Source organism: Neopsephotus bourkii, unplaced genomic scaffold (assembly GCF_033783945.1).
Source record: "Neopsephotus bourkii isolate Nb327-2 ecotype Australia unplaced genomic scaffold, CSIRO-AGI_Nbou_v1 NB_1346, whole genome shotgun sequence".
NCBI classification, from domain to species: Eukaryota; Metazoa; Chordata; class Aves; order Psittaciformes; family Psittacidae; genus Neopsephotus; species Neopsephotus bourkii.
Genome location: NW_026901826.1, coordinates 2389409 through 2410712, shown reverse-complemented (window position 1 = coordinate 2410712; position 21304 = coordinate 2389409). Strand labels below are relative to the sequence as shown.

The 21304-nt window shown below is 36.9% G+C and overlaps 1 protein-coding gene across 7 annotated transcripts in view; it reads left to right on the top strand.

The window, feature by feature from the left end:
- STS (steroid sulfatase) overlaps positions 1 to 13437 on the top strand; it is a 102716-nt gene extending 89279 nt beyond the window's left edge. For 6 of the 7 annotated variants that reach the window (XM_061366510.1, XM_061366506.1, XM_061366508.1 and 3 more), the window contains one exon: positions 10063 to 13437. In XM_061366510.1, the coding sequence (XP_061222494.1) occupies positions 10063 to 10415 (353 nt within the window). In that variant the 3' untranslated portion in view covers positions 10416 to 13437. Of the gene's footprint in view, positions 1 to 8436; positions 8561 to 10062 lie in introns of all 7 variants that reach the window. The other variant, XR_009727390.1, reaches the window with a different exon arrangement.
- Positions 13438 to 21304: the final 7867 nt, after the last annotated feature.

Sequence of the window (21304 nt, the reverse complement as noted above, 5' to 3'; positions counted from 1 at the left end):
TGTATACTAAGTAGCAGCATAGCAATGAGCAATAAATCCTACTCAGTACCTTGAATTTAAAATTAGAAATGCCTTGCCACCTATTTCACAATGTGAAAAACATTACTATTTTGATAAGTGTCAGGAATGACACTATGGGAGTCTTTTGAAGTTAACCGGGAATTTTAGGATCATGTAATTTAATTAGTGTTATTTTTCTTTAAATCAGTGAAAGTTCAAATAAGGGCCTGCCTAGAAACATGCAGTCAGTAAGATAACCAGGTTAGACTGTGTAGTACAATACATACTGATTTAGTTTTGTAGTACAGAGTGACATTTTATCCATGAATCAGTGTCATGAAAAACTGACAAAAATGGTCAGAAAAGAAAAACATGGATGAGATACAGATCATGATTTGAGTTACAGTGGCATAAAGATCTTTCAAATCTAATTGAGAAGGTGCCACTTGCTTTGCTTGTTCAATTTTCCTTTTAACACATGACCAAAATGGCCATTTACCTTCTCTGTTCTCTATCAGCTCTCTGAAAATGTTTTTATTCTTTCTTACAGGTGATGTTGGTGATCGGGGTAGCTTTTAATGTGAAGGCATAGGCATCCTTCCCAAAAATAACTTTATAAACTTCATTAAGTCTCATTAAACCTCATACCTTTTTACCAGCCTTCGTCTTAACAGCAACACAGTGACTAAGTAATCTATTACAGAAATAATAGCAACTGTAACAATAAGTAACAAGTTTCTATAGATACATACTCATCTTTTACTGATATTTACAGGTTTGCATGTTATACTCTGTAGCAAAGTTTTTTTCTTGAGGTTTCCTGAACAGTAGAAGGCAAGAACAGCCGACCACTTTTCTGGTTTTGAGGGTCACATGCATGAGGACGCTGAAGTGTCAGCGTGATGTGGATTTATGTCTGCTGTCCACTGGTTCAGCTACACAGTTCCATGGCTTAAATAGCATAATTCACAATATGTAGGTCATTGGAATAAATTCATTTTTCCTTTGGTAATAACTTGTGGTCTTCAGACCACTCTTTTGCTGGACAAAGATCAGTCTCTTTCTCCCCTCTGAAATGTGTCCTTCTACCCTGTTTTTATCCTTTTCCCACTTGTTTATTTCCCTTTCCATCCCCATTTTTGAGCTTCTAGTCTCATTGATAGTGAAACTCCTTTTGATTCTTCTAATTGACCAAATCTTTGTGTTTCTTCCCCTTCTGTAATGAACTTTGACCTTCCTGAGGGTTTTCCTGTCAGTTACCTTTTCTGTTTTGTTTTGGGTTGTTTTTTTTGTTTTGTTTTTTTTTTTTTTTTGTCTCACGGGCTCCTTCACTTTCACCTTTCTCTTTAGATAAGTCTTTTATCTTAGAAGTAGGGTCTGCTTTGGTTTGTTGGGTTTTTTTTGGGTGTGTGTGTGGTTTTTTAAGACCTTTTTGGCTTCTCTTTTTGCTCCTATCTTTGTTGATATCAAGAAGACATACATTTTTGACCTGCATGAAACATCTGAGTCATTTAGTACTATTTCGTGCTGAGGTTCATTACAATCTTTTCCTCTTCTTGATTATTGAAGATATTTTGTTTCATCATTCCTAACTTGCTTTGTGGGTATCATCTTCAAACTTTGTTTGCCCCCTTGTTTGTTGGTTGTTTTTTTTTCCTCTTTCTACCTGATCTTGCCCATTTTGTGGGGGCACCACAATCAAGAAAAGCCTCCATAAATTCCAAATCATCTTCCAAATCCCTCATTTATGTTCAGTGTTTCAACTGCAGCAGCTGGAGGAAGCAGAACAAGCATTTAACTAAGCTATCTCACTAAGTATTTTAATTTGCTATCCTGATCCATATATCAGAGTAAGTGCAGCTAAATTTGGGTGACACAGCATGGGCATATTATTTGGCAAGTGTGAAATAATGTAACTGCTAAAGGAGAGAAGAGTACTTCTAGGTTGAACAGACACCACAAAACTGTTTATATCCAGCTCAAGAAAATTGACCTGATCAACTGATACACATTTCTGCTAACAATATTTTAGGCAGGAAAGTGTTTCCCCTGACAAGCATGACAAATACTGTAACAGTATTTTCTTGCCTCTGCTCTGCTCTGTGACAGTGGCAGCAGAGTTATTGTTAGGCTCAGGCAGAGCTATTTATACACTGGGACTTGCGGTGCTCCAGAAAAAAAAAAAATAAAAAAATCCTTGCTTCTTTAAAAAGAAATATTTACTCTGTTGCTAATCATTGTAAGATCAGAAACCCAATTTCCTAATCCAGTTGATTGAAGTGAAATAGAGACCTTCTTCTTCTTCTTCTTTTCTTGTTTTTGGTTGTTTTGGGGGTGTTGGGTTTTTTTTTCAGTGTTTCTTTTTTTGTTTTGGTTTGGTTTGGTTGTTTTTATGTCTTTGCACTTCCCTTTCTCATGGTTTAGATTGAAAACTAAGGGGCAGGAATGGCTGCAGCATTGGAAGCTGTATAAAGAACAGCTGAAATGCATTCATCCCATCCGCAGCCCCAAGAGACCCTTCTGTGTTCTTGTTTCTAATATGAAGGAGATCTTAGCACTTCAAAAGGTAAAGCCTGTTTTTCACTGTGCTGCGTACATGTATTCCTTAAGCTGCAAATTAGAAGAGAGTCAAGATTTTTTCCCTTTTCCACCACTTTCTGTTATCTGGAGAATAGCTGAAGATGTCAGTATCCATCTTGCATACCACTAAAAAAACCCCATTGCTTTGCTAAAACTCTTTCCCATTGCTTTCTTAAAACTCTTCTCTTTAAGCTCAAACATTCATGTTGACTGGAGAACTGTGACATTAATTAAGTTTGTTTTCTATATAGAGGTCCAAACTGGCAGACTGCTGAAATACCTGAACCTTGAACAGGTGAAAACAGAAAAATAGACTTCCAGAAATTTTCTTAGGAATAGAATCACAGAATCATAGAATAGTTAGGGTTGGAAAGGACCTTAAGATCATCTAGTTCCAACCCCCCTGCCATGGGCAGGGACACCTCACATTAAATCATCTCACCCAAGGCTCTGTCCAACCTGGCCCTGAACACTGCCAGGGATGAAGCATTCACAGCCTCCCTGGGCAACCCATTCCAGTGCCTCACCACCCTAACATACATAAGAAAGAATTTATTTCTTATATATAATATATGCATAATATTATATATAATATATATATTATATATAATAAATATATATGAGCCCCTGATCATCTCTAAGAAAAAATTTGTGTTAACTGCTTTTGATGTTTATTTTTAATTCATGATTTTGAGGGATTTCTGCATTGTTTGAACATACTCTTATTAATCGCGTTATTCTATATCACAGACCTTCAGTAAACTTCTGCTTTCCATTTCTTAAAATGTATTGGTTCCAGATGATAGGCTCATAGGAACCCTAATGAACTAGATATAAACTTTCCTACACATTTCAAAATTCAATTTCCACCTATTTGTGCACCCCCAAGGTATTAGGTGCTATTCCAAGCTATCTAGTTCTATTTGATTTGGTACCTGCACAATTTCCTCAACTTTTCTTTCTAATAAATACAACCAACACAAGTTTCAATTTTCTTTCAGCTACTCTCCCCAAAGTTTTACACCATTTATAATCTTTTACTAGTATGAGATTCTGGCAAAGAGATGCATTTTCTAACACTGAGATAAAAACTGTTCTCATTTATTTCAGATGCTAAACTACACATACTATAATCTTTACAGTAAAAAGAAAATTCAGTCTTTCAGATTTACTTTTTTAATATTTAGGACTGCCTGGTACTGAGTTTTTTGCACTGTAATGCATAGAAGTGGTTGCTTTCCTTAATTCCTTTTTTTTTTTTTTTCACTCTGACAAAAAGAACCCCTTTGCTATGTTGTCATTTGTGCTTAACTGATTCAATTTTCAAGATAAACCCATTTTTTCAGAAGGTTTCCTAATTATCCTACTAGCTTTTTAGCAGTAAAAAAACCCAACCAACAAACCAAACAACTAAATATTCAGGTAAGACACCTATAAGGAAGCATAATGTACCCAAGTTTTTTAAATAAAAGAATATTCAGTGTTCTTTGGCAGTGCACAAAATTCCAGGCAACAGCATAACAAAATTTATACTTTTACTTTTCAAATTATATTTGCATAATTATGTCTTTGTTCTTAGACATACAACTTGCTACTTAAAGGTTAAACACACTATCAGTTTTAAGATTAATAATTTGGGATACTTTATGTGTGTCAAGAGTTTTCTTGTCATCCAAATTTTGAAAAAATGAATAAAATAATTTATATACAAATTCCTGGGGATATTTTTGGTTTTGGCTAGTTCAACCTTGTTTGAAAATTTCTGCAGAAGTTGCTTAGGATTTTCTTTGCATCTTTGTCTTGTATGATTGCTCAGTATCAGGAAAATTGCTCTCTAAATCTTGCAGATCTGTTCACTTCACTCACAATGATTGCATCCACATTATGTAAGGGAGTAATGATTGTCTCCAATTTATTTCCTTTTAATAAAATGTGTGTTTGAAGGGCAGAAAGGACAAAAGGCAAAACACAGTTCTGGATAGTTTTCTCTTTGGTATTTGCCGTCTTTGTCAAAGCGGCTATCTTTGTTACATTCTTCAGTGAGGTGTTGTCTCAGTTCTTAACTCTATCTCTTAGTGACTTCAGTGGAAAACCAGTACATGTAAATTGATACTATTTCTCTCATAAGCAATAAAATAAGGCTTTTCTGTTTTCAAGGACTTTTGAATAAAGGTTGGAAATAACCAGTTTGGGGTTTTTTTTTAATTTTGTTCAACCATTATATTCTATTTTCAGCATGCCGTCAACTGTTGCTTGGATGAACTGGAAATTGCATGCATCATTCAGCAAGTAAATAGATGTTTCAAAAAAAATCTTTAGCAAGTGTCTGAATTACATGCACCAAATTATTATGGATAGATTTATTTATTTATTTATTTTCCAGGGCAGCATGTATTCTTCCACGTTACTGTTAAGTAAGACTTCCAGATAAGAGGCATATGATTGCATTATAGCAGCATAGTTTCTGTACCCACAGATTCTTCCCATTTGGGACTTTCTTTGACAAGAAAACACTGTAAATGATTAATCAAGTATCTTTGAAGATAATTAAGAATTCAGGAAAATATTTTTTTGTCAGATGCTACCATTCAGCAGAATTCAGTAGAAGCTTTTCATGCCACATCACTTACTCTAGATAATGAACTCAGTCATGAAATTTCTGTCTTGACTTCAGCAGCCTGAGGATGGTTTCACTGTCTTTTACTCCAGCAGTTGTTTAGTATGATTATTACATATTCATCAATGTGCAATCCTTTCCAGTTTAGAGGATACTTAACACTGCAGTTTCTAAGATTTTAAAATCACTGCTACTATGGGTATTTTTCATGGTTTTACCTCAAATACTGTATGTTCTGAAGAATTCTTTATGCAAACCTCTCCTAGCAACAACTTATTCTCATAAAGTAACATTATGTTTTTGAATATCACTCATTCTCCACCTATTACTACAGGAAATAATGTACTGTCTTTTGACTGATGTGACAATATAACATTGTAGGATACCCAGATACTTAAAACAAGTACCTAAAAAAATATAAAATACTGAAAGAATAATGAAGTTACAAATTTTTAAACTCAAATACCAGGTTTTTATTAGCTGTTTGAGGAATTCACATAGTCATTAAAATAATGCCTGTGTTTTCTTTATAGCAACCAGATAGTATTCTCTAGGAGCTACATATAGCTCTACAAGGATTTCACAACAGAAACCTTTTCTAAATTGGTAAATTATTGAAGATCTGAATATATACGCATGTGATATCTATTTTAGATAAGATTAGCAGAGAACCTAATAAATGATTCTAAAGATACAAGAAGTGGGAAGAAAGGATTCAATCTAATAACAAGAGTTATCTGAAGAATGTAATTTTCAGGCTACTCTGTAGAAACATTGAAGAGCTTGGTCTAGGAGTGTAGGAGTTGACAATGGTTATTGAGCACACTTGAGATACAGGAAAAGTCTGTAGGCAATTTACATGAATACGCTATGCCCACAGGGTTATGCTCAAAGGCATCTGATGTCAAGGAGAGACCAGCACTGCAATTTACAGTGAAGAAGAGACTCGTTTAACTTGTTCTTCTACAGAAAGAATAAACAACATTATGTGAACAAAGGAGATAAGTTGCAGCAAAGTTATAAAGCTACTAAGCTTTATAAGTCATAGATTAATTCAGTAAAAATGAGATCCAGACAGTAACACATCAATAGCTTCTATTCCCTTCAAGGACTGCTTATCAAAAAACACCGTTTAGCCATCAGTGATTAAGAAGTGATAACAGAGATTACATCCTTATCCAGTGTGTTACTTCATCTTGGAAATATTACTATAACTTACTGAAAGACTTTTATTTGATCTCATGACTGATGACTGTCTTTTGGAACTGTTTGTCTGTTCAAGTATGAGAGAATAAATAGATGAGTAAAGGTTACTAAAACAGGAGTCTGTTAGGGAAAACTCTGAACAATTATGTTCATAGCAGGTTTGCTAGAACTAATTACAACCGATTTTAATGTGCGACTATTTAGATGTACAGCTTCTGCAGTTTCTGTTTTTCTTAATGTGTGAAGGGAAGAGGTGTTCTGAGAGTTGAATAGGTGAAATTGCTGGACAATTCAGAGAGCTGGAGAGTTGCAGGAAAAATGGATGCAAAATAAAGTAGCCGTGAAGCACTGGGATAGTATCTTTAAGAGTGCTACAGAGTTAGAACTTGCCTTCTGTTTTGGAAGGGACCTGATATACTTGACTGCAGGGGAGCCCTGACAATTTTACTACTAACTTCACTGAGGAGGAGACATATAGTTATCTTTCTGTATAAAGAGAGTTTACTATCCAGATGCTTTGCAGAACAAAGGTATCATTAATTACTGAGAGATTAATTTGATCCTTGTAGTTAACCTTCTGACAAAATGAGATTTTATATCAGCTGAGAGAGACTGGGAGAGAGCTCTTACTTTTTAATATTGAGTCTTATACAGTTCATCAGCTTTACAGATTAGAAGTCTGACAACTCTTTATGTCTCCTAGTATATTACACTGGCTGCTCCACAGCAACAGACACTGATAGATATGCGTTAGTTTTATAATGCTTAGGAAATTGGCAGTTAAAGTCTGTCCTCCAGCACCACATGAAGTCCCAGATCCTTGCTGAAACATCGCTGCAGTGCAACAGATGAACATTACATAATAACAGACTTTGCTCTTGCAGAGCTCAGTGTTTTGTGCAGTGTGATCATGACATTATATAGATGCATAGCTAACAAATTAGCACTAGCTCTTCAAAACACTAGCAGTGTGATTCAGACATAATGTGATGTCACACATGCTCTCTCCTCAACCCCACACCTGATGCTGCAACATGCTGTCTGCTCTGTGTAGAGCAAAACCTGAACAATTCTTTATTTGGGGGGGGGGCAGGAAGGTACAATTGCCTTGTTTCTCCCTTTTCCCCATGTCTTACCTACTTGAGCTGCTTGTACTGACTTGCATTATTTCAAAATCCCCAACTTTATATTGCTATTTATAAGCCCTTAAATTGCCTGGTGATACAGTGCCCAAGATCAAAAACATTGGTTGAAAATTTCCTTTCAATGTCATTCAGCACAACTGTAGCACGAAAGATAGATGAGTGGTAAGACACCCTGACCACAAAGTTCTCATGTGCATGGCCTTACCGGAATCATATTAATTGACATTTTAATAGCTATATTTTTTTATTATTTTAATAGCTATATAATTTTTTTTCCCTCTTTTTCTATCAAGGTGTTATAGTGCCCTGAATCAAAGTCTCAGTCAGGGCAAATGTTGTGTACTCTACAAAGGTGCACAGTGCACTGATTAATAAAGGCCTTTGGCTTTTTCTGTTATTCATTGTCCATCTTGCCAACTAAACACTTTTAAAGGGCCTGAAGGAATATTTAGAATGGAATTGCGTATGTTCCCAGAATGTAAATTCTAAATCTCAGTAAATAAGAGGCATATATCTGCTCCTGGAAGTGTTCCATGCATAAGTTCAAAGAATTTTAGGAGAAGTTTTGTTTATTTATTTCAATTCTGTGAAAATAGCAAAGGATTCAAGTATCAAACCAATCTTTCAAAATCTTATTCAAAAAGTAGATGAAGGAATGCTGCCTTTCCTTGCCTTGCCTTGCCTTGCCTTGCCTTGCCTTGCCTTGCCTTGCCTTGCCTTGCCTTGCCTTGCCTTGCCTTCCCTTCCCTTCCCCTTCTGTTTTTTCCAGTAAGACTGTGCCATTGTGGCTGTCACAACCAGAGCATTTTAAAGCTTGCCACATCCTATTGTCTGTGCCTGCAAGTCACTCTCAGCCTTTAAAGCTCCTTACCCTTTGCTGGCTTCCAGGCAACATTCAGAGGGTTCTCCCAGTCTAATGTGTGTAATAACCATCACCCCTCCGACCCTGATTTAAGTGCAGATGAAGTGAACTGGAAGTCTCCAGGCTCTGCCACTGAATTGGTTCCAAAAGGTAAAATCTCCTGTAATGTGAAAAATGCTGTGGGATAGAAGAAGCTGTAAAGAATCTGAAGGTCACATACTGTCCTTTAAATTCATGCTATAGACTAGCACTGCAGCCTGTGTGTCTTTAGTCCACTGAAACATTTCTTTCTTTAAACCTGCTTTTACATTAAAAAATTGAGTATGATATAGTTACAGCTTGGCATATACCAATTCATCTCTGCCCTTCCCACATGTTCTAGTGTTTTCCATTCTGTTGAACTGATGAATTGATTAATGAATATTAACCACTGTAGTGCACATAAATCTGTGGCTATTCATTGCTACATTAACAAGCTATTCACCAAAATACCAAAAAAGTTTTTCCTCCATTACTGAAAAAAAAAGAGGTGATACATAAATATTTTTTGCAGTAGGGTGCTGAGGAATGCAAATTACTAATGATTAGTGTCCTACTTTTATTAAGAACGAAGTAGGGGGTTTTATCTATTTAGTGATTCTCTGGTCCATTTCTGGAGAACAGTATGCTTCCCTGGCTGTGGGAGGACTTTCCCTGCCTGCCTTTCCTGTCTGTTCTGTGATAGTTCAGGAAGATAGCAGCCTTTTTTTTTTTGTTTACTCCTTTCCTGTTCAATATTTTCAGATTCTCCAGTGTACCTTCTGTTCAAGAGTGCTTCTTGAAGGAGCCAATTGATATCTCTTTATTCTTAGTCCAGGAAATGACTAGTATTTTTAAACAGTGAAAATTCTAACTGAAGTTACATTAGTTCAGTTTCTGTACACAGCAAATTAAGCCGAAAGAGAACAGCCAAACTGCAAATGAAGACCTTTGCTTCCCATTTTACAAAGCACAGCATCACCTAAAAATTGTACCACTGTAACAGTTACTTATTTTTGGAAAAAAAAAACATCTAGAGGCCCAAGAGAGCAATTTAACTTCCATTATACCTTTTCATGTCATCACATTTAATAATGTAAGAAACTGTCTCCAGGTGCTTGCAATGAAAGCATGTGGCAGGGGGCAATAGTTGAATACGCAAAAGAGAGGAAGAGAGAAAAAGGTAAAAAAGAAATTGTTTTTATTAGTAAAATGAAAAGCAGACATGACCCAGAAATGTCTGTATATGGTCAAGGGGCAGAGGTACATTTTAAGAAGTCCTGAAGGAGACAGTACAATGGCTTAGTAAATATTTATGCAAATCTTCTTGGCACAGTTTATGTAAAAACGCAAAGTTCTTTTAAGCATTCTATGGTTTAGTTAATCAGAATCCGTCCAAGGGAATGAAATAATCATAATTATTTCATAAATGTGTGTTGCCTGAAAATCAGTGTGTTCTGCTTATTTTTGTTTTGCTCAATTTTGTTTTATTCTTTCAGTATATTGCAGTTCCTCTACAGAGCAAGGTTGTATTAAAAGACTGATTTCCTGTCGTGTAAATTAGAGGTTCATAAGACTAGGGAACTTTCAGTTTTTCATTTTATCACCAGCTGTTTTGTGTCTGTAAACTGCAGGTGAATCTGTCTGGAAAGTCTTCTTCTTCACTCCAAACTTCAGTCCGGAAGACTCCAATGGTTGCTATGATTCTCATGTCTGCTTCTGCCATGGAAGATTCATCACATGGCATGATCCCCCACTGCTCTTTGATCTCTCCACAGACCCTGAAGAGAAAGTCCCACTGACTCCAAAAACAGAGAGACATTTCTATGAAATCCTCAGGGTCATACACCTGGCAATAGAAAACCACACCAGATCCCTCCATGCTGTCCCTAACCAGCTGTCATGGGACAACCTTCTCTGGAAACCATGGCTACAGCTGTGCTGCTCATCTCTCTTTCAGTCTTGCTACTGTGATCATGATTCATAAAGGAGCCTGCTGGAGGTCAGTTCAGGATAAACAAGCTGCAATTCCCTTTCAGAAACTGGAACAAGAGAGTGTGGGTAGCTGACTTGAACCACTGTGGTACCAGACTTCAGAATGTTTTGTTATGTAGGAGCACCTGTCTTCAAATGCATCATTGTAGAAGAGGATTTCAGTCAAGAAAATGTTTCAACAGAAGGGCAAGACACACCTTTTCTATCTTTATAATGCAAGAATCAGTATGAAGCACAAGCTGTCATCCTTATCTACCAATGGGCAGGCTGTAGACATTTTCTAGATGAGATAATTATCTAGATATCTTCAGTTTCAGCTTTCTTCTTTCACAGCAAGAAATTTGCCTATAGTTTATGTCAATTACAATCACTAAATGCACACTTTCCTGTCCTCTTTTGCTAAGTGCTACCCAGTATTAGTAGGACATTACAGAGCAGTTAAAAATACAGAGATAATAATGGAGAGGTACACTTGTTACTATAATTTAGCAACTGAGAGGTAAAGAGGACACCTGCAACAGCATTTCTATCAGGTATTATGGATATGAAATTATAACAGCTTGCCAAAAATCTAACATTGCTTGTGCCATAATAGCGTAGAGAGCTATGTAGCAAAGACCTTCTGTTCATATTAAAACAGTGCTTCCTAGCTAGTGTCCTATTGTATGGTTTCAACCTTTGTTTCAAAAGGAAACGACTTCAAGTATGCCTGAGTGTGTGCCATATGTATATGTATCTGCAAGCCAAATTTATAACCTCTGAAGCCACCCAAATCCTTCAATCCCTGATGCGGATACACCCCTATGGTCGTAGCCCAGTTGCTAAAAAGTGAAAAATTTGGTCCATACTTGATATCTGAGTTCCAAATTCACACGATACTACACAGATGTCTTTCACTGTCTATGACATACCTATTGTTTTACTGCTGAATGTAGTGTGATCACAAATGAATAAAATGAGATCTTCCTTTAAATATCTTTGCCATAGTTTAAACTCTCTGAATAGGATCTATCATTTTCTGAGAAGAAACTTGGACTTGAGCATTTAAAGCTAAATATAACTGTCTGAGTTCTTAGCCTTGGGAAATATACAGTACTTCAGGACTAATTTTTATATCCATTTTTATCTACATCTTATTCAGGCAATTTTTTTTTTTCCACTCTACATGCAGGCAAACTATTTTCTTTAGCACATTGTACCAGAGGAAAATATATCAGCAGAAGACTAAAATGATTTGATGCCTGACAATGAAGGGTGGCTTGCTCCTTATCACAAGACACTGGTTAATTCCAATAGAATAATGTATTAAAATCTGTTTGAGGAAAAAGTGCTCAGTGATAATAGTAATGCAGTAGCTTCAGTCAGCCAACATTAAGGTTGTGACCTAGTTCTTGGGAGCTATTGAAGCCTGTCCTGTAAAAATATATTGTGATATATGGTATATTTCTCTGTCTGTAAAACCTGGGCTTTATTTGATTTTTCTGCTGCAGTTTCATTCAAAATTTCATTCTCTACAATATCCATATGTCTGTCCTGGGAAATGTTGTACTTTTTCCTTGAAGTCCTGTTTTTGATGTTTCTCCTTGTTTTCATGACTGTGTATCTTAAATATGTGCTCTGCAAGTTCTCTGTAGGTAGCAAAGTCCTGTGTATGCTCATAAAGTTAGACTGTTCAGATATGTGTCTGATAACCATTCAGGACAGTTTATATTGTACCTGGAAGTCTGTCAGATGGCCAGTCATGGGGCATAATTTCCTCTTTGCTTTAATTAACCACTTAATATTCTACATACACTTAGAAAGAAAGATGCCTGCGGTTTGAATAGAAGTATTCTTCTGCAGTGATAGTGACTGCCTCTTAGCACCATGGCAGGATCCACACATCCCACATTTTTGGTGCTCACCATGTGGTCCAAGATCCCCTTGGGGCACAGCACCAGTGCCTGCATGCTTATCCTTGCAGTGGACAGCCAGGGTGCCAGCTGCTCCTGTACTTATCACCACAGCATGGGGGGATGCCCTCTCCGGCTCCTGCAGCTCTGACACAGCTTATACAGAACTTTTTGAACAAATATTCCTGCTGAAGCATATGTGAAAAAATATGTTGTGTGTTATGTATACAGCAGTAACCCAGACAAGGTGTTTGGTGCCATTGGATCTGTTTTGTTCCCATGGTTGCTGGGCTGTGACCTTGACAGGGATCTCAATTTATATTCTCAAGGACATTCACATCTACTTCTTTTCATTGGGAAGATGCTATGTTGCTATTATTTCTTTTCTTTCTGCAGGTGCAGGAACTGTTTGTTTCGTTAGGCACCACAGCTGCTCTGTGCTGCCTGACTGAGGTATCAAAAATCATAGTTTTTCTACTCCTGTGATTTCTTCTTGCCTGCATATAGCCTTTCTTTCATATCCTTCTTGTGTTTTGGTGCCATCTCTCTAATCTTTCCTAAAAAGCCCCACAACCCTCACTTTTCTACATATTTCTCTTCCACTCGGTCCTCTTGTTTGCTTGTCATACTGATGATGGATATTTTGCCCTAATGAATCAGAAAATAGTGGTTTTGATGAAAAGATTTGACTTTTAGAGCTTCGTGACACTGCTAACCTCCTCCTTACTTGATGTCTAGTAAGGATTAACTCTGCATTATGAAATCTAAGAAACTGAAACACACACAGGACACCCTGAATAATAGAAGTTATTTCTTGTTTGTGGCAAAAGCTTCATATTTCCAAAATATAACTTAGTGCAACATTTAATATTTTGACAGGCAGTAAAATATGAAATCCATTTTTACAACTGTTCCTTCAAGAAAGATTCTATTAAGAACAGGGCAGTATTTTTCATACTCTATGTTAATGTCATTTCATTTAATGCCTAAAATAAACTTTCCCTGTATTGCAGACGTATTATACCCTTCAGTACTGTATGTTCTGTTCTGGAGATGGCATGTTAGATCATGGCAATTAAAGTAGTCCTTGTTTATCTGCAAAATAAAATGAGAAGCGTGATACACCATTTTTGTAATGGTACTGCCTGATCTAACAAGGAAAACCTTGATTTTTCACAACACACTATTGATGGGATATATGTGATTCACAATTTATGAACAGGGAAGGCACAAGGAGAATGTACTGCTCTGGTACTTCGAGACTTATTTTCAATCCATCATTTAACTAGCATTGGTATTGTAACATGGTGCCTGTTTGTAGAATATGTTGGTTTAAACTGGGAGTTAAACTTCAGAGGGAAGTGTTTTTCTTTACAGTATTATTTAACAGCATCACATCCTAGTTTGCACAGGATCCCTGTATGGCTCAGGGCAAGTCATTTAACTGTTTCTCAGTTCCTCCTCTGTGCCCAACAGATAATAGTACTTCTCTAACTATTGGGAATACTGAAAGAACAAAAAATGCTGAAAGTGGTAAGCTGGTGAAGGTGCATTTTCTAGTCAGTAAGGCACCTTCTCTACAGAAGGCACAGCTTAAGAGCTTGAAAACTAATGTTTAGAAGATCCCCCTATATTAGGAGGTATAAGATACCCTTAGCTTCAGGTTTATAGATAGGTTCTGTGCTTACTGTTTAGCACATGTGGAATTGGGGCCCGGAGGAAAGAGAATAGATGGCTAAAAGAGATGCATGCTGAGGATTCAGAGAAAGATATTAGTCACATTTTTCTAATTATATTTATTCTCTTTTAGCAGACAGAGGAGACTACATGGAATTATTTAAATAGTATTTCAGCCTCAGGGACTGGATGTCACAGGTTCCTGGCTCTTAAAAATAAAGATGTCCTGACTTGCCTCAAATTACTGTGTCAGAAAAAAGAAAAATGAAAAGGAAATATGAGCCTTTGGAAATGGGAGTCAGCTCACTGAAATCCAACTGAAAGTTTGCAGAGAATTAAGTGAATATTGTCAGTATCCTTCACAGCTCAGTGAGTATCATCACTTGCCAGCCATAGTTTATTTCACATTGTAGTAACGTGAGATCTGGGTGTTCAAATGTGTGGGCAATTTATAGAAAATTTCATATAAGATGTCACCTGATATAGGAAAAAATGGAAAAAAGAAAGAAAAATAGGACAAACATAGCTACAAAAATCCTAAGTTCTGATTTTAAAACATAGTGGGTTTTGACTTACATTAGGACATGATGGTCCTGTGCATAAGCCAGAACTTTTAATCTTCTCTGTCATTTCTCTTTCATCTAGCGTGCCTGTGCAGCATCTGAAATATGCTCTAAGGAGCTCACTTTCAAGAGGAGTCCACCCTGCCTGAGTACAGTGAAAGCAGTGTGGCTGGCCATGTGATCAGGAGGAAACAGCTGCCAGAGAGCAACACTCTGCACTGGGAAACACCAGGGAGCAGATGGTTTCAGGGACTTATCTCCAACCTGAAGTCAGAGCCTTATGAATTTGTGGTTCCTCTGGGTCTAGCAGGGACTGCAGGTGACCAGGAGGAATGAGGTCACCTCTGCAGCAGCCGAACTGCAGTGTGTTCTGCAACAGTACCTTTCAGTTTCAGACTGTCCCTTCAAAATTTGCTGGGCACTCACAGGGTGATAGATCCCTTGCCTCTGAGTAAACATAGCAAGGTGGCTGCTCCTGAATCACCATTCAGGAGGTGACAGATCTTGATCTGAAGCTCTGGGTCTAAGACAGCAACAGTCACACATTTTGTTCCCTGCAAGATGGAAGAAGAGAGCCAGGCTCTAGGGACTCGCAGTTTTACAGGCTGCTGAATCTGCAAATATCTCCTGGAGTTCTGGAAACACCCTGATAGAACATATGGCTTTTCCAGAGCATTTTTGTGTTCTGGGAAACACCAAAAAGTTTTTAGTTTAATTTGCATCAAAACCAAGAAGATTCTTCCTAAAACTTCATCTGTATAGCAAACAAAGGATGTTGCAATATTTTTTTTAAGACTACCCACAGCAGCTTTAACCCATTAGTTGAACACTGAAAGCAGTGAGCTTGTGCCAACAAAAGGTTCTGCAATGGAAGGTTTCTTATGCATATGGAAAGATGATGAATTCTTGACTTCTGCTGTACCTTGCATTATGCTGGCTATTAAGAATAAAACCATCTTGATTATCCTCACATCTCTAATTGTATTGTCAATGATACGAAACATTGCAGACCTTTCAGAATGTGGATTATAGGCTTTGCAATGCTTATACAGCATCTCCTGAACACTTAGAGAACATTCCTTTAATATAAACATGCTAGATTCCCTTTGTAGGTTAATGCTAGTCTTCCCTATGGCAGAATGGTTCCACAGGTGTTTTCCTTGAAAAAAAAACAACCTATTTATTTGAAGGAAACAGGTTCATGTATGGTCAGCTCAATTACAAAAATACCTGCAATGTTATTTATTCTACAGTTATAAAGTAATAAAGCCTTTTTATGCAGATAATATTTTATTGTACCTTATTCATGTGAAAAATATTGTGAAAGGGTGGAAATTGCACAGCAGAACCCTTCATTGTGACACTTTAAGAGAACTTGATATGAAGTTGCTTTAGGTAAGAATATTTATTGCAAAGGTTTAGATACAAAGCATCTTAAAAGCCTTATGGACTAAAGTTGGACTGCAAGAGAATAAGGTTGTTTTAATATGGTCTTCATTGCTCACAAATGGAAAACCAACCTATGAAAACATCTGCTCCGTAACTTTAGAAGTGGTTTCCCAGTGCTGATAGTGATAAAAAGGTTACTAGAAGTTTGTATCATGTGTGGGCATTTCTTTCATTTTTTATCTTTAATGTTATACATCCTCCTGCCAAACTGACAAAATATTCAGGTTTACGAAAATCTGCTGATTGGTTTGTAACTGTCAGCCTTACACTCATATTTAATGCATGGGGAAGCAACTGATGAATGCCGCTCTCTGAATTACTGCTTAAATTCCAGGAAGACTGTTAGAACAGGAATTTCAGGTCCTAACACCTCTCTGTCTGATACACATGAAAACACAGTCATCAGTGATATGTCATGATTCACCAGGCTTTTAAAAAGCATATTTTTCACAAAAGGAGCTGCTTCATGCTCCATCTTTCTCCCCTATCATACTGACTAAAAAATAAAGGGAAATGATCTCTGATACTGAGCTTAATGCTCCTGAATCACAGCCCTCTTTGATTATCTTTCAAAAAAACTCAGTCACGAGAGGCCTGTCCCTGAGCAGTAATCAACTGCTTCTGGATAACTCCCCTCAGTTTATACACAAAGTATGATGTGCTGTGGTATGGAATACCCCTTTGGTTCAGGTGTCCTGTCTCTGCTATCCCCTCTCTTCCCCCAGCTTCTTGTCCCCCTCCTCACTGGCAGAGCACGAGACTGAAAAGTCCTTGATGGGGGTAAGAGCTACTGAGCAACAACTAAAAACACCAGTGTGTTATCAACATTGTTCTCATACTAAAGCCAAAACACAGCACTGTACCAGCTACCAGGAAGAAAATAAACTTTATCCCAGCCAAAACCAGGACAGCATTTTACCCCGTAAAATGAATCAAAGTGATCATCTATTGAGATCCAGACTCTGACCTTCACAGATTAAAACCATGGTCAAGGTCTTAATCATGATCATCTTGATCTAACAGCATAACAGCCTCTTTTCATTCAAAGAAACCTTTTACATCCGTAAAGCTATCTTAGGGAAAACCATGGAAAGGCAGCAATGTCATAGGAGCTTCTTGAGGAAGTGTGTCTGATTAAACCAATGTTCCTTTTATGACTTGAAGGCAATGCAAACTGGAGAAGAATATTTTCTTTTCACTGAAAAGTTGCTACCAGTAGATCCCTGCTAATTAGACTCATAAGGCACCAACCCTTTAACAGAAGCTGTGGCATAAACTTTTATCCAATTGATTCTCAGGGTACTGAACCTTGAGCTTTCCTGAAAGAAGCTTGTGAATTATACTAGATTGACAAAGAAATACATAGTCAGGAAGGGGGTAGAATAAGGAAGCTTTTCTGTGTTTACAGACCGAAGCCTAGGGCATGCTTTTCATCTTCTCACACCAGCTATGGGCCCCAGCCATGATCTCATTCTGCACTGGCTGGCCTTGTTCTGCTAGGGGAGAAGGTACAGAGTCCGTGGACCAAATGGACATGGGCAACACCACATGGTGCCTAAGTTTTTTCAATTTTCTCTTTTTAAAAGAAGATTGTGATGTTCATCACAGCACACATCTACAAGCAAGTTTAGAGGACAAAAGTATTAGTCATAGTAGTAGTAGTAGTAGCAGTAGTAGTAGTGAGTTGAGAGATAAAATTAAGATCTAGGGAAGTGTACAGGTTGGGAATGAAAAAAAAAACAAACCACTCTTCATCTTCTGGTTGAAACTGTGCCACTCGGTAGTAAACAATTTTAAATCCAGGGAATCAGGAAGAGGGTAATATTCCCTAGCAGTAAAGGCACTCACATAGGTTGTAATGACAGCTTTGCTATGAAACTTCAAGACTGATTAATAACATAAGGAACAGATTGCCTCTAGAGCAGAGAGGGACATACCTTATGACTGTGAAGTCACTTTCTGTCGCCATTAACATGCTTCCTGACCCCATGAGTCTGGGAGTCTTTCCTGCACAGTGGCAAAGCTTTTGTGGGAAGGGCAGAAAGTGCACTGTGCTTCTCCTTGCCCACTCTCTTCTCACACCCAGTCAGCTGCTCTAGGGAGGCTTTGTTTTAACTACACGACCCATCTCGAAACAAGTTGAGGAAAGGCTCAAAAATATCCTCTGTCTTCTTTGGGGTTTTGAAAGAAAACTGTGCTTGTGCAGGAAGAACCTCATTCTTGCATTGCCAGGAGCGCTCAGAAAGTAGGATCAGAGTCCTTAGATGTCATAAGAAGGATGTATTCCCTGGCTTCAGAAGGATGTAGAATCACTGTAGATAGAAGTGTACATGTAGGTCTGAGATTTATTTTATATAAGTTTATGCACTTACAGTGAAGGTATCTAGAGCTAAGGTCTTCTCCATTTCTCTCTAGGGGAGAGAAAACCAAGATATGTCTAGCCTAGATTGTACAGCTTTGTGAGGACTAAATCAGTCATGCCTACGAATATTCTTTTCTTGCTTTTGCATAGATTAAAAACAAAGATACAGAATAACCAGTATAAACAGCATAAATCTCAAGACATCTGTGTTTAGGGAGCTGAATCCCATTTCTGTCTCCTGGACTCCTTAAAATCTTTTTTAAAAAAGTGAGGCATATATGAAATTTAAAGGCTCTAACCTAAATGGAGATTTTCACAATCAGAGTTTTGGAACTCAATACCTAAATTTCATTTAAAGTAATTTTTTAAAAGCTAAAATTGTTTGTTTACTTGTTTTTTGACACTGATCTTCAGTTCCTTTTGTCTGTATCATGCCCTGCAAATCAGTAAAGAAATATCCTATTGAATTCTAGAATTTTGCCCACAATAAATTAAGATCTTTTCCAATTTACATTTTCTGTTGCAAATAATTATGATTGTGTTGAAAGAACTTGACTTGAAGAATAGTGCTGAACTTCTGGAAAAAAAATCTCATTTAATATACCACAGTCAATCTCTGTTATAAAGAATGTTTACCTACTGTAATTAAAAAGCTTACATAGTTATATGCATACTGTACATTTTCTGTCTTCTTGTATCTTCATCTCTTCAGAAATGCTTCTTAGCCAAGCAAACAAATAAACTGCTCTGAATTATGCATGAAACATTATTTTAGGACTCCATCTGCTATTCATTTTTTGCATTTTTTTTCTGATGTTAAAAATGTTTAGCCTGCATTATATTGGGTATAAAACTAGTTGTAGTACCTTAATGATTTTTTTCTTAATAGTCTGTATTATTACATGACCAAGTATATATCTAGTAAGAAAGAATATGAGCAGAGAGATCCTAGTCCAGCCAGGCATTTGAACACATGCTTGCAAGATAACAGTCTTCATCATACCACTATATTCAGGAACTTTGCGGAGTGAGACCCTTCACCAACAGAAGACGTGCAGATTGAGTAATTTATAATATTTTACTATCGATATCTTTAATTTATTCTAAACCAAAAATCTTGTGTAAGTTTTAAAGGGTGCTTTCATCCTTTCCCATTCCACAAGCTTAGGCTGTGCCCATCAGATACTTATAAGCTTGCTTCCAGCCTTGCTTTTTGTTGGAAATACAATGCAAGCTAATATTTGTCTCTGAGTTCAAGGCTTCTGTTACTAGGATACTGTTTACTGTAAAGATCATGATGTAAAATGTGCTGGCTAAAAAAGATAATATAAACCTAACAGAACAATGAAAAGCTTTCAGGGGGGATAAATAAAACAGCACTGAGCGGTCAACTACTATCTAGCTGTAAAATGTACCTTTTCATGTGGGTCACAAGAAGCAACGCTGAATCTGGTAGATTCCACTGCTAAAAACAGAAGACAAAAATATTTAAATGAGAGATGAAAGAAGCATTTTTCACACAGAGTTAGAAAAAGCTAAGACCACCATTAACTACCATTATATTGGCTTATGGCTTCATAGAAATAATAATAGCTGTTGGCAGGACAGGAAATAAACCGAAAGATATGAAAACTGATGTAAGCATGGAGTATATGAATTAGTCGCTAACCAGATAAAGATATTAAAAAAAAATTAAAAATAAACACCAGTTCCACTGCCCTTAATAGTCAGAAGAGAGACTAAGACATGAAATAATTAAAAAATCTAGACCAGAATAAGAAAACATGTTTACAATTTTTTTTGTGGGTGGTGTTAGACTTAAACATTTCTCACTGGGATGAGTAGGGAAAACCAGGCACCTGGTTTATCCTATAGTCTTGGATGGGAAAAAATCTGTTTAACTTAGACATCTATGAAGTGCTATTATTACTGCACAGTGGAGAAAGTCCCTCTAAATGCCTACTTTTCATACATACATATTTAGTGCAGAAATGTAGATGCCTTTGAAGGTTTCTAGAGGAAAGTCTAATATATTCAAATTAATTGTAAGCAATGAAATAACACACATAGGTTCCTCCTCCAGATGTGCTGAAATAGAAGTTCTCAAAGCTAATTTTAGAGGAAGAAGCAATCCAGAAGTAGTGGGCTTGGAATCTGAAATCTGCGACAGAGGGTATTCTCCAGCATCATTAACAGTGCTTATGGCATGTCTTTTCTTCCTCTCTGAACAAAATGAAAAAAAGGATTTAAGTGTGATTTCACCAGACTATTTTGGTCAATGTTATGATAAACCAAATAATTTTTGGGACAAACCAGCAGTTGTGTAAGCTCAGAAAAAAGAAAAAAAAAAAAAAGAAAAACCTTGTTCCATCTACATTAGCTGTATGGAAATCTGAAGTACAGTCACATAACCAAACCTGACGTGATTTGAAGTTAACAAAATACTTGACTCAGACCTAGAGTGCATGCTTTTCCTTTGTTTTTGCATGTATACAAGCATACATTTCCCCACACATTTTTATGAATTGTCAGCATTGACATTACTATAGAGAAAAGACAATGCATCAAGACACAATATATCAAAGAAACAATGTATCCAAAAGGTGATGCATATTTCCTCTGATGGAAAAGACAGGCAACTGTCTAAATGAACTGTGATCCAAATTGCTTGTTCCTGTGTCTAGCGATTCCTAGTTCACAGAAGAGCACAATACAGAACATAGAAAGTAATCCTGCAGAAAACAAGAAGACAAGATATTTCTAAATATTATATTGTGTGAACCATTCTGGAACATAAAATAGTGAAAACAAAAAATATTCAGAATTGAACTATCAGACTCTCCATTCTTATGCATCATTAACTGCCTTGACAAAAGTAACATGTACGTGTCAACATTCATTAGAAAAAATAAATCATCTTAATTTATGTAAAGACTAT